Consider the following 11,101-nt stretch of genomic DNA (forward strand, 5'->3'; position numbering starts at 1 on the left):
CTTAATTATTTTCACCACGTGTTACTTTGTTGAAATTGTTTTGGCTACTCGACATTTGTGCCCTGTGTGATGGACAATACTAGAAACGTTCTTTCTCTGGAACCAGCCTCGTTACAGAAGTTTCCAGACCAATGTATACGACCATGGCGATCTATTAATAATTAATCCAACGAGGTAAAAGCTCTAAATTATCATCCATTCAAAATCAACGAATTTTTGTCATGAAACGAGCTACTGAGTTAGAAATATCGGAATGATACGGTATGCAGCTTTATATGTATTTCATGAAAATGACGACCGGACGAACAAACGCGAGCCGACAGCTTGGTAACCGATCGTTTAAAATGCACCAATATTAGCTAAATATCGAAAGCCACTTTCGTTCGCTGCTTCGACTGTGTACAGGATCGTCACTATTATTTGTCACAATGAAGACATTCCATTACATTAGTATTATCACAATCATCCTGATATTCTACGCAATATAGCGACGATATTTCTTCTTCGTTTCTTCGTTCAATTGCATCCAATAAAAGTTTTTTCCACGTTCCTTCCAAAGTTACGTTCTTAATGCTGAACGAAGCGTTTGCCATCGCGTGACGACAATCTTCCAAATTTGTTAGTTTATTGTGAGATTGTTATATCGATGTGGGAAAGTGTTCCAGTTATAACGTTATTTGATACGGTGTCATCGTTTCTAAATTTATAAAAAACCATGAATCAGAATAATAAAAATATTACCTTGTGAACGTTTCTTCGTCAACGATCTATCAGTCAACGTAGGTAGTTTAACACTTTAAATTCTTACTTATTATAAAAAAATAGCACTTATATGTAATTATTTTTTTTTTCAAACACTTAGTATTTCAATAAAACTTCCAGATTTAATTTCAGATAAACACCGTGATATATATTTTGTAAATGTATAGCAAACAATAATAATAATCTATAAGATAAGTATTCTTAAGATACTTTTAAGACCTTTATTGACGATACACATTACACAAGTACACATCGTGTAAATCTTTTTCAGACGAACACCACGGTGGATTCCACATCGATCAAAAGACGATCAAATGTACTTTTCAACTATACATTTGTCTATGAGTACACGTTATGGTACAATTTTTTTTCTGACGATACATCGATTGTCTGACAAAGTGTCAGTTGTACAATGATTCGAGGGTGTGACAATCACACATTCTCTTTGAGACACACATGTATAATACATCTATTCATGTTTGTTCCCTACTTGTCAAGTTCATAATTGATTTCGTTTCTCTTATTCCTGTAACAATTCGCCTTACATAAGACACATATCCATTACTAAATGATTAAAGTGTCTCGACAGATCAAAGTGGTGTTATTTCGAATCATTTGCTGGTTGTCGCGTGATTTAAGAATCAAGATTGAGAAAAGAGGGTCGTTATGCATACTGGACAATACACAGACATGTCCATCAAAATGTCAGGCTTCCTTTTGAAAATCACAGGTATCTCGAAGGCGACGAACAGTACCGGAGAGAGGCGAAGGAAATTCATGGTGCTCTATACCATAGCTGCACTCGTTTATGGCGTGTACGTGAACGTCGTGGATATTTATCATAACTTGCATAATTTGGATGTGAGTAAGAAAGTCGTTAATCCTCCATGGGCACGTCTTTTGCTTTTTACATGTACTTTAAGGTTTTCATTAAAGTGTGTGCGGGTAGTTGATCGCACAATGTGTCAGTAAATAGTACGATACATTATACGGATTTAGATATATCTCGTTAAAAAAGCTTGAAAGCATTTTTTCTTTTACCTTAAATTTACCAGTTGCAAAAATATTACTAAGTCATAAAATTGTTCTTTTCGAAGCAAGTTTTACCGATTAAATATTACAAATCGTTTTCCCAGCATTGTATCTTTCTGGCTTCCAACACGTTGAACATAATATTGGCGATGTTCAAGCTTTCGGTACTGCACTTTTATAAAACGGAATTTTCGGATATAATTGTATACGCTCAAAAGCATTTCTGGCATATCGATTACAATGACGATGAGAAGATACTTTTCGCAGAGTGCAGAAATTTTTGCAAGCTGTGGACAGTATTTATATTGCTTGTTGCAGAAAGCTCTTTGTCTTTCTATGCAATTGTACCAATCAGCGGTAAGTTGATTCATCGATTAAAAGATTAAATAACGTTTCTTTTTTTTTCCAAAAGAAAATAATTTTCGAAATAGTGAACTGAGTAGCTATCTATATTTTGTTATAGAAGGATTGTACTTTATTTTTCATATATTCGTATATTCACATGTTCTTCATTCAAATATGGTAAAAACAATTGTAAGTCACAATACATTGAGGAAATAAATTTACGCGTTTTAAGTTATGGAAATACAAGGACTAAATTAACGTTCGAAGTAAGAGATAACTATCTCGGTTAGACAAAAACCTAAACTCATTTTAGTAAAGTCTGACCTTGTAAGAAACGTGGATATTAATCAGGAGGATATTATAAAGCTCATGTTTCGCTATATTTCAGCGAATATTGGAAACAATGGTTCAGAGAGGTTACTTCCATTCAAAATGTGGGTCAATCTACCATTAACCGTGACACCTTATTATGAAATAATGTTCGCCATCGAGGTATTGCAAATCTTCATGCATGTATATTTTAAACTGACGGTCGTTTTTTCTTATGCGCCCTCAAGTTTTGAAAAGTTTAAACTTTCGGCAACTCTATATCTTTCGTTGCCAGAACAACTTCTCAATGTTTGCAGAAAAAGTAACATAGCTTGATTAAAAAAATATTTAAGTAAAATATCTGAAACTCGTGTCACACTTTCTTATTGCACAGTCGCCGGTTAAACAGTCCCTGAAAACTGGATAAAATATCATGTATCGTAATAATTTATCATCGACGACTTCATCATCAAATTACTATTTATACAGTTATTGGCCGTACAACAAATTGGCGCAAGTTATTTATGCCCCGAACAGTTCTTATGTGTGCTGAATCTGCACGTAGTCTATCAGTTTCGTATGCTGCAAAAAACTTTATTGAATTTGTGGTCGAACATCGACGAACAAACCGATATCGCCGATTATTCAAACAAATACTACATAATATTGAAAAAATGCATCCGAAAGCATCAGTCGTTGATTCAATTGAACGCTAAACTCGAGCAAATTTTCACGTTGCCGATTCTCAGTCACATGGTTATCTTTAGCGTGCTGATGTGTTTCGACACGTACGAAATCGTTCTGGTACGTATAAACGATGGGTCTGTTTCAGCCCTTAAAGAATACCGTGGATGGGAGTGCGCCGTATCATTTAAATTAAAAATTTAGTTTAGATTCTACTGGCGGTAAACTTTAAGGGTTGAATAAACGACCATTTCTTTTTTACTTTTCACTTTTCACTTTTACTTTTTTACTTTTCATTACTTTTCACAAAATATTCTAATTTTCGAAACGAAACTCGAATATATTAAATCTTCAGATCAGAATGTTGTACTTGTACGTAGGCAAACATATCTTCCGGGAAACGACTTATATTTTTTTTCCACATGATCGGTAGCTTTGCCCATATAATTTTCTTCACATATATCTGCCACGGTTTGGTAGAAGAAAGCACGAATGTTAGCATAGCGTCGTATTCGGGATGGTGGGTGTGTCTGCCAATGAGCAAAACAGGCAAAAAGATACGAAAGGATATGAAGATGATGATGATGAAAGCGATGCGACCGTGTCAACTGACCGCCGGAGGATTCTTTCCTGTGACTTTGGAAACATCTACCGCGGTATGCAACCACTTCCTTTCTATAATCTCGCATCTACTCTCAAAGTATCACTTTCAGCGTTCTGTTACGATATCTAACATTATTTCGTTCGTAAGTAAGCAGCATTTGCCTCAAAATATGTCTTATCTTCGAAATAATGTAACATGATTTTTGCTTATAACAGTATTGATATGGTATTTTTGCATTTATGCTTATTGCACATACATTTTTATATATCTATAATTACAATAGAATACGTATTATAATAAACGTATAAATTTTATGAGATTTTTTCGTTACAGCTTATAAGCTCGACGATGTCATACTTTGCTCTCATGAGGGAATCGTCTATGAGAGTAGCAGAGCAATAATTGACTATAAATGCACGGATTTGCACAATGAAAATATCTGAATATTAGCAAATAAACTTCAGTATTTGTATTCAAATGACTACAAGAATAAACCTAATATTATTGAATGATACGTCATTTCTTCAGAAAATTAGCGACAAATTTTCAAAGTAAATTCACGTTCGAACTTTATTTCCTCGAATGTGCGGCTGCTTCATCTGCGATCCTACGTTGAACGCTAATAAAAGTTCCATCAAGAAGGCAAAGCACTCTTACGTCGCTTAAAAGTAACAAAAGCAAGTCACTTTATGCATAGTCACGATCGTTCCTCGTTCTTTCTATTGTCACCCGTTCCGTCCAAACTCTCTGAAATGGCGTTCACGCAGGTCGTCGGAGTGTCGTCGCGATGTAAAGATCTTGCTCTACCACATTGAGCCAAAATTAGGTACATAGTCCTTATCTTGATTATTCGACGTTGACCGCGCGAACGATGCAAGATATGAACATCTGAATTTTTCAAAATTCGAAATCAATTTTTATTTATGCGGATACTTTGCGTATATCACGTCATTTACATTTATTTCGTTACATTTGTTTCGACAATTAGTTGTGCGTCGTGAATCTTCGCGAAAGCTTCAATAACGCAATCAAGGATCAGATAGGCGATCAGAAATCAGATACGAGATTATCGTATTATGCAAATATTTCTGATACAAAGTTGAAGAGTTGTGTGCAACAGCATTGAGTACTTATTGAATATCGCAGAAGGTTAGAAAATATATTTATGGCGATCGTGCTTGGCCAGGTAATTTCTTGCTACGATGTATGCCTTGTGGGATTTCAGCTATTTCTGGTGGATATGGTAGGCGATATATTTTAAGTTGTATCGTTCAGTCGTTTCGTTTCAAATTGTCTCAGTTACTTACGCCTAAAGTTATCTCTTCACATTTTTATTATTTTTGTTGAAAACTTTATTTATTTTATAAACGTATGTATGCATTAATCGTGAAAATTAGCGACTACGCGATGCCAGGACTAAAATCTTGGCTTGGACGTCTGTAGCTGACTACGTTAACCAGATAGAATGGATACGCGATATACGGTAGCGTCCGGATATATTGCCACGAGCTATTTCCACCAACTCCTGCAATTGCTCGCTCAAGGCATGCCTCGTTGTCTGTGATCCGTATCGATGTAATTGAATTCGATATTGAATTATTGCGCTAAGCAAATATAACTTCTCTAACTTTTCGTCATATTGTTACGAGATGGCCTTAATCGGATTATTGAGATTCGTGCGATCAAAATGATACCAAACATGAACATATTTGTCCAAGAATTTTTAACTAAACCGAAGAAATGTGGAATATTTGATCAGGAGTAAGAAATGACTATGTCTTTGTCTTACCTTCGATACATAATGTGTGCCAATTTTTGGAAAGTCACCACACCGGATATATAATCGTTAAACACGGTTTCGATCAGTGAAATATATTCTGATATTTTAATCACCACGTACAACAGATGTAGTCAATTCAAATATCGTATCAGCTTTTTAATAAATATTCATGGTATGTCAAATTGCATCAATTATACAGAATACATACTATGCAAATGTAAATATGATACGGTTCCCTATTATTTAACTAGATACACAATTGGTTCATACATCAAACCGAGTTTTCATAGAGAAATGAAAATATTATTAAATAAATAAACATAGTTATTTTTTTGTTTCTGAACTTAATTATACATTTTCGTTCAATATTTTAATTGAACATAATTATTAAATCCATATATCATACACATACAGTATATATATAATGGCAGACAATAGAAAGTTTATAAAATAATAAATATAAAAAGACGCTATAATTTTACAAAACAGATTTATATTTGATAAGAGTAATGAATAAGTATATATATAATATACAGTACAGAATAGACGATTATTACTAACACAGCAAAAGATCTGTAGTACAGAAGGTATTAAAATTCATAGTCTATCAATTTTAAATTTTCCTTTATCTGAAATTGTATAATACGTATAGTAAAACTATAGTTTAAGATTGCACTTTTCACGAGAAATACACAGTCTCTCTGGAATATAATTTTCTGATTACATATACATCATCCGTACGATTGTCGTATGAAAAATAATGAATTTCGTAACTTAAATTATTTCCCAGCATAAGTGAAACAGTTGCACAGTTATTTCATGCATTTTACAATAGCTATTATCCACATCGGCAACAGTATGTCGAACAGAAATATTTATATAAAAGTAAATTTATAAGCAAATTGATATTATAAACGATCCATCCATTTTTTTTTCGTAAGGTGTGAATCCTTCGCAGGAATACAAACAGCAATCTCACGCTTTTCCTCATCCATATACATAATTCAAGGTCTTTTGAAGGTTGCATGAGAAAAGAAAATTTGATTTCTCTGCTCTCATTTCCCATGATTCATGGTGTCTAGAATTCCATTAAACGAATTCCATATTTAAAGAAGTTTGCCTAAGTGGTTCATAAAAAATATAAATCGTACGAAGGAATAAACTATAATAATAGTTAATCCTGCATGATATTTACTTATTTTACTTGTTCATTCGTTCAAGATCGCATCAATCCTGCGATTATCAGCGACCATAACGACCATATACATAATATCTAATATGTAATGTATAACATACATAATACATAACGCATAATGAATTAACGATATAGCAATACAGCAGTATATTAGATTGCAGATTTTTGAGCGAATTATAATCAAGCGAATAAGTAGTAGGACCTCGGTAGAAAATTGCTTTATCTACCAAGCATTACAAAAAGTACTGTACCATGGATGTATCATACATTTTATTATATTATATGCATTCTGTGCAATATTGCATTTTTAAATGTCCTATAAATCCCATAAATAATGCATAAAGATCAGCAGTCTAATTGATTATAAGCGAATATATGTATACACGCCTAGCGGTTACTACATAGTTGGATAAGCTCAGTTTACAGTGTTATAACTTATTCCACGTAGCTATGTTTTTAAGAAAGCATAGAATAGTTTTGCAGAGCTTTGATTGTTAAAAACTAAATGAAACTCAAGCGAGAGATAAAATTCAGCCCTTTTGTGCAAGACATTTTTGAGGTTCGATAGACGGTCCATAAAGAAGATACCATTGTGATAGTTGCTCCTTTGCATCGCTTCTAGTTAGAAAGCGTGAATGCGTTACGTGGCTTTTTCGTCAATCGACCTTACTGTTCGATAACCAATTTTTGCGCGATCGTTTTCTTCTGTATACTGTTTACTAGTCTGTACAGTGGTAAATATTTACTTCGACGTAAATTAGATAGAGGAAGGACACACGGGGATAAAGGAAAAGTAGAATGAGAAATTGTAAAATCAAAGCAAATACACGTGTCGAATGGTACGAACTTTTTGGAGTTTGGACGCAATGCGATTTTCCAGGAAAGTTGCGGCCGTGGCAGCGACGGTGGCGGCGGCGGGAAATTCCCCGGGCCGAGCGAATTGGTCTCCATGGAAACCACCCCAAAGCCAATCCGGGGTACATTCGTACGTACGTTTACCCTTGTCGAGGCGCGTCTGCAACACTCCCCTTACTCCGCTCTCTCTTCATAAACTTGCTTCCCTTTTCGCCCCTCTCGACTCTTCCGTATTGTCCCCCTTCTCCGCATCCCGAGCTCTCCTTCTCCCTTTCTCCCGTTATCTGCTTCACCTCCACCATCTTGCTCCCTTTTATTTTATTTTTCTCTCGCGTCTCTTTGTTCCGCTATAATCTTCCTACCCGATTTCTTTTTTATCTTCATAACCATCCTATTTCTCTATCGTTTCGTTTTATTTTACGTTCTTTTTATGCCTCCTCTTCCTTCCTCCTTTCACTTTTCCGCGTTCACTTTCCTTCGTCGCGTTCCAAACCAAACCAGTAAGAAACGAGTCGCTTATTTGCCAACCCCGCGAAACAAAAAACGGAGGAAATTGATGAATTATACGAGATCAATCGAATCGATCAAACGCTTTTGCGCTGAGATCCAACAGATTTCAAAAAGTGCAGTTGTCCACTTTCGCCCGTGAACTTGAACAAATACTTACATTTATTTGAAATTCGATTTATATATTATTACGTAGTAATTAATCATTTCAATTCTGTAAAGCAGTAGCGAAGGTATTAAAATTTATATAATAGGTAGCGAATGTAATTTATTTTTCAATATTTGTCGTCAATGTTCTTCTTACGTAATAAAAAGTGTCTGGTAATGAGGGATTTCAATCGAATCGCTGTCCTTAGGAAGGAAATAATAAGAAGAAATTTCCTTTGTTGAAAATATCATAAGCATGATTGTATTTTACCTCTCATAATATTGATCATAGCTAGTAAACGTTAGATATTTAAGTTACATTTCCATTGTTATATATCAAACAATAGAAGCTATATATGAATACAATAAAATAACAATTACAATAAAATTAAATGTTTATGTATATATACTTTTTTGAATTCTTACTAATTATATTTTCATTATCATCTTTTAATATTTTACTTTTGCAATAACATTCGCATATTTTTCCAGCTTTTTTATTTTCTTTTGCCACTCAATAACATTTTTCCTTTTGCGTTTCAGTTCAACTTTCTTTTAGCTATTTCTTTCGTGTAGCATTTTGCAATTCTCTTTCTCATTTCACAGTATCTAACATGTTCTTCTTTACTTCTTTTTCGTCAGTTTCTGACGTTAGAGACGCCACGTCAGCGACGACGCCAGCGGCGCGGCGCGCGTCGTCCAGCAGATTGCCTGGCACGATGCAGCCTTATAGACGCCGCGTCGTTGCGTGTCTGATTGCTCGAGGCCCTGCGTTTAATCGAACAGTGACGCCGAAGAGGGCTTCTACGACATTTGATAAGCTCCTTTTCTTTCTCTATCTACACTTTTGTCCTGTTCTTACCTCTACGCAAATATTCTTTACGCATTTGACAATTATTGACAGAAAGATCTCGTTTTATTAGCTTCGTTGCCATATTGCTTCTTTAAAATTCACAGAAACAATTAACGATAGAAGGAGGAGATGAGTTTCCATTAGTAGAAAAGCACATAATTAATCGCGTATTCGGACACAGCACTATCTGTCTTGCCGCGTGTAAGAGGAGATGATTTTTAAACATCGTGTTGCGGTCCTTTTCTTTGTACGAGTATTTCCCATAACGATACCTTCTCGTATCGTCTTGTACCGAATAACATTTACTACGGTACTTTTCTTCGTTACGAATAATTGTACAATTTTGCGATAAATTTTTCCCCTTGCCTTTATAATAATGGATATACAGTGGTCCAACTGAATATTAAACTGAAAAGTAACGCGAGCGTTGGAATACTTTTGCGAGCCTCATAAGACGCTATGTAGATACAAAGTCCTTAAGTACCAATCCCGTATACGTTGACAGATTTTTCTTTTAATATTCACTGTACATTCTTTAGAACTTGTTTCTTCGTTTAATCATAATCCAGGTTTCAGAACTTAAGATTAACGTGTGTTGTTTGTTTGTTAGCAGTTTAGAGCGTAAACGTTCGAATACTTTCGTAAGCGGCTGTATATAAGTGTACATGGAGGAAGTATAAATCCTCCACAGCTGTCTACCTCAACGCGTCAGCTACTTCTGCTGTGCTCGTTTCCCTGGTCCTTCTTTCCCCAATGGGAAGAGGTAACCGTCCAGGACGGTGCGTCATCGGACTGTCGACCTGGTACGATACAGCTTCTGGCTGTGTGGTCCGCGGTATCGTAGGGATAACGTCGCACGGTGCTATCTACTGGTATACTGGTCATGTGATATTTTCCGAATGTGATTCTCCAGAAATCAGTGGCATTGGAAGAGACGAGGCGGTAGCAGTTCCACCCTTGCGAAACCAGCCCATGAGTATCCTTTCTGACCTGCGACTAGTTATCAAAGTACTCTTCGTTTACACAGATGCCGAGCTAGGTAAGATAGAACTTGGATGGGAACCAGATCTCCTTCATATGCACCTTCTCGGTCGCGTAGTTCGCTTTTTACGCCTCATACGAGCCCAGATTCAGCAGAATTGGGTCTCCAGTCGCAGCTCTTAAAGGACTTCGGTTACACTAAGCTCCACCAGGTCAATATTGCTCCTGGCAGCAGCTAAATAGTGTGATAATGTGAGTGACAGTGCGAGTATGTGATCTTCATCGATATTGAGGATCTCCGCCGCTGTTAGAACTGCGGTTATTGTAATAAACATATTTAAAAATCACCGGAACCGAGAACGCGTCAGTTTTTTTAATTTTCTTTTTACATATAAGTGACATGGATTTAATTCGACCGAATAAGTTGTTGCGAATTCTCAACTAATCAGTCAGGTTGCAACTGATCGGTTAATATCGCGAATCTTGAACCAGATTAACGCTCAAGGTGAAAGTAAATTAAAGATGTTGAGTAGTCGTATGTTTAGGTTATTTATTTGCACTGTTTAGTATACACGAAGAGAATCACTAGCACGTTAAGATACAGAATAGTGTTATGTTTTAGTCGATACGGCTTAGTATAACAAGAAGAGTATGACGCTCTGACGAATGTTGCAAGACTTTGTTCATACCGCTCTCTCAAGAAGCTTCGTCCGGTCCTTATATATTACTTTTCCGTCCCCGGTTTTCCTTCTTACCACGGGTTTTATGGGATGGGAATCTATTACTTCAAATCTTATAATTCTGTACTCTCGTGAGCGCTTATCCTCTGGTATTGTTGATTGATACCAGTTGTTTACGTTAGACCTGACCGATCGGGCACTTAGGGCACTTATTAATTAGTCTCTTGATGAGGTTCGCATGTAAAGTTCACAATTTGGGAGGTAGGAAATTTGGACTTTTCCAGAAAAGACTGATCTGCTGTTTCAGTCATGAACGGACGGCCACTTCAAATCCCGAACATAAGTAAACTTTACAAAAAGAAAAAAA

The 11,101-nt window shown here is 35.8% G+C and overlaps 1 protein-coding gene across 2 annotated transcripts; it reads left to right on the top strand.

Annotated features, from left to right (window-relative positions):
- The first annotated feature begins 809 nt into the window (after nt 1-809).
- Nucleotides 810-4,225, top strand: LOC138178805 (odorant receptor 10-like). 2 transcript variants are annotated; one of them, XM_069111054.1, is made up of 6 exons: nt 810-1,623; nt 1,899-2,151; nt 2,528-2,631; nt 2,938-3,252; nt 3,513-3,788; nt 4,070-4,225. In XM_069111054.1, the coding sequence occupies exons 1-6, from the start codon at nt 1,429-1,431 to the stop codon at nt 4,136-4,138; spliced, it is 1,212 nt and encodes a 403-aa protein (XP_068967155.1). In that variant the 5' UTR covers nt 810-1,428; the 3' UTR covers nt 4,139-4,225. The 2 variants fall into 2 exon arrangements, with proteins under 2 accessions (XP_068967155.1, XP_068967154.1); XM_069111053.1 differs by having other exon boundaries at nt 810-1,119; nt 1,352-1,623; nt 3,513-4,200.
- The last annotated feature ends 6,876 nt before the right edge of the window (nt 4,226-11,101 follow it).

Source organism: Bombus flavifrons, chromosome 4, assembly GCF_040668555.2.
Source record: "Bombus flavifrons isolate JBK064 chromosome 4, iyBomFlav1_principal, whole genome shotgun sequence".
Lineage (NCBI taxonomy): Eukaryota > Metazoa > Arthropoda > Insecta > Hymenoptera > Apidae > Bombus > Bombus flavifrons.

What these genes read in the sequence shown, in the direction of transcription:
- LOC138178805 (XM_069111053.1), top strand. Translation starts at nt 1,429, where the DNA reads ATGCATACTGGACAATACACAGACATGTCCATCAAAATGTCAGGCTTC. An exon ending in ATAACTTGCATAATTTGGAT is followed by an intron (nt 1,624 to 1,898) that starts GTGAGTAAGAAA and finishes TCGTTTTCCCAG; the next exon opens with CATTGTATCTTTCTGGCTTC. An exon ending in TGCAATTGTACCAATCAGCG is followed by an intron (nt 2,152 to 2,527) that starts GTAAGTTGATTC and finishes GCTATATTTCAG; the next exon opens with CGAATATTGGAAACAATGGT.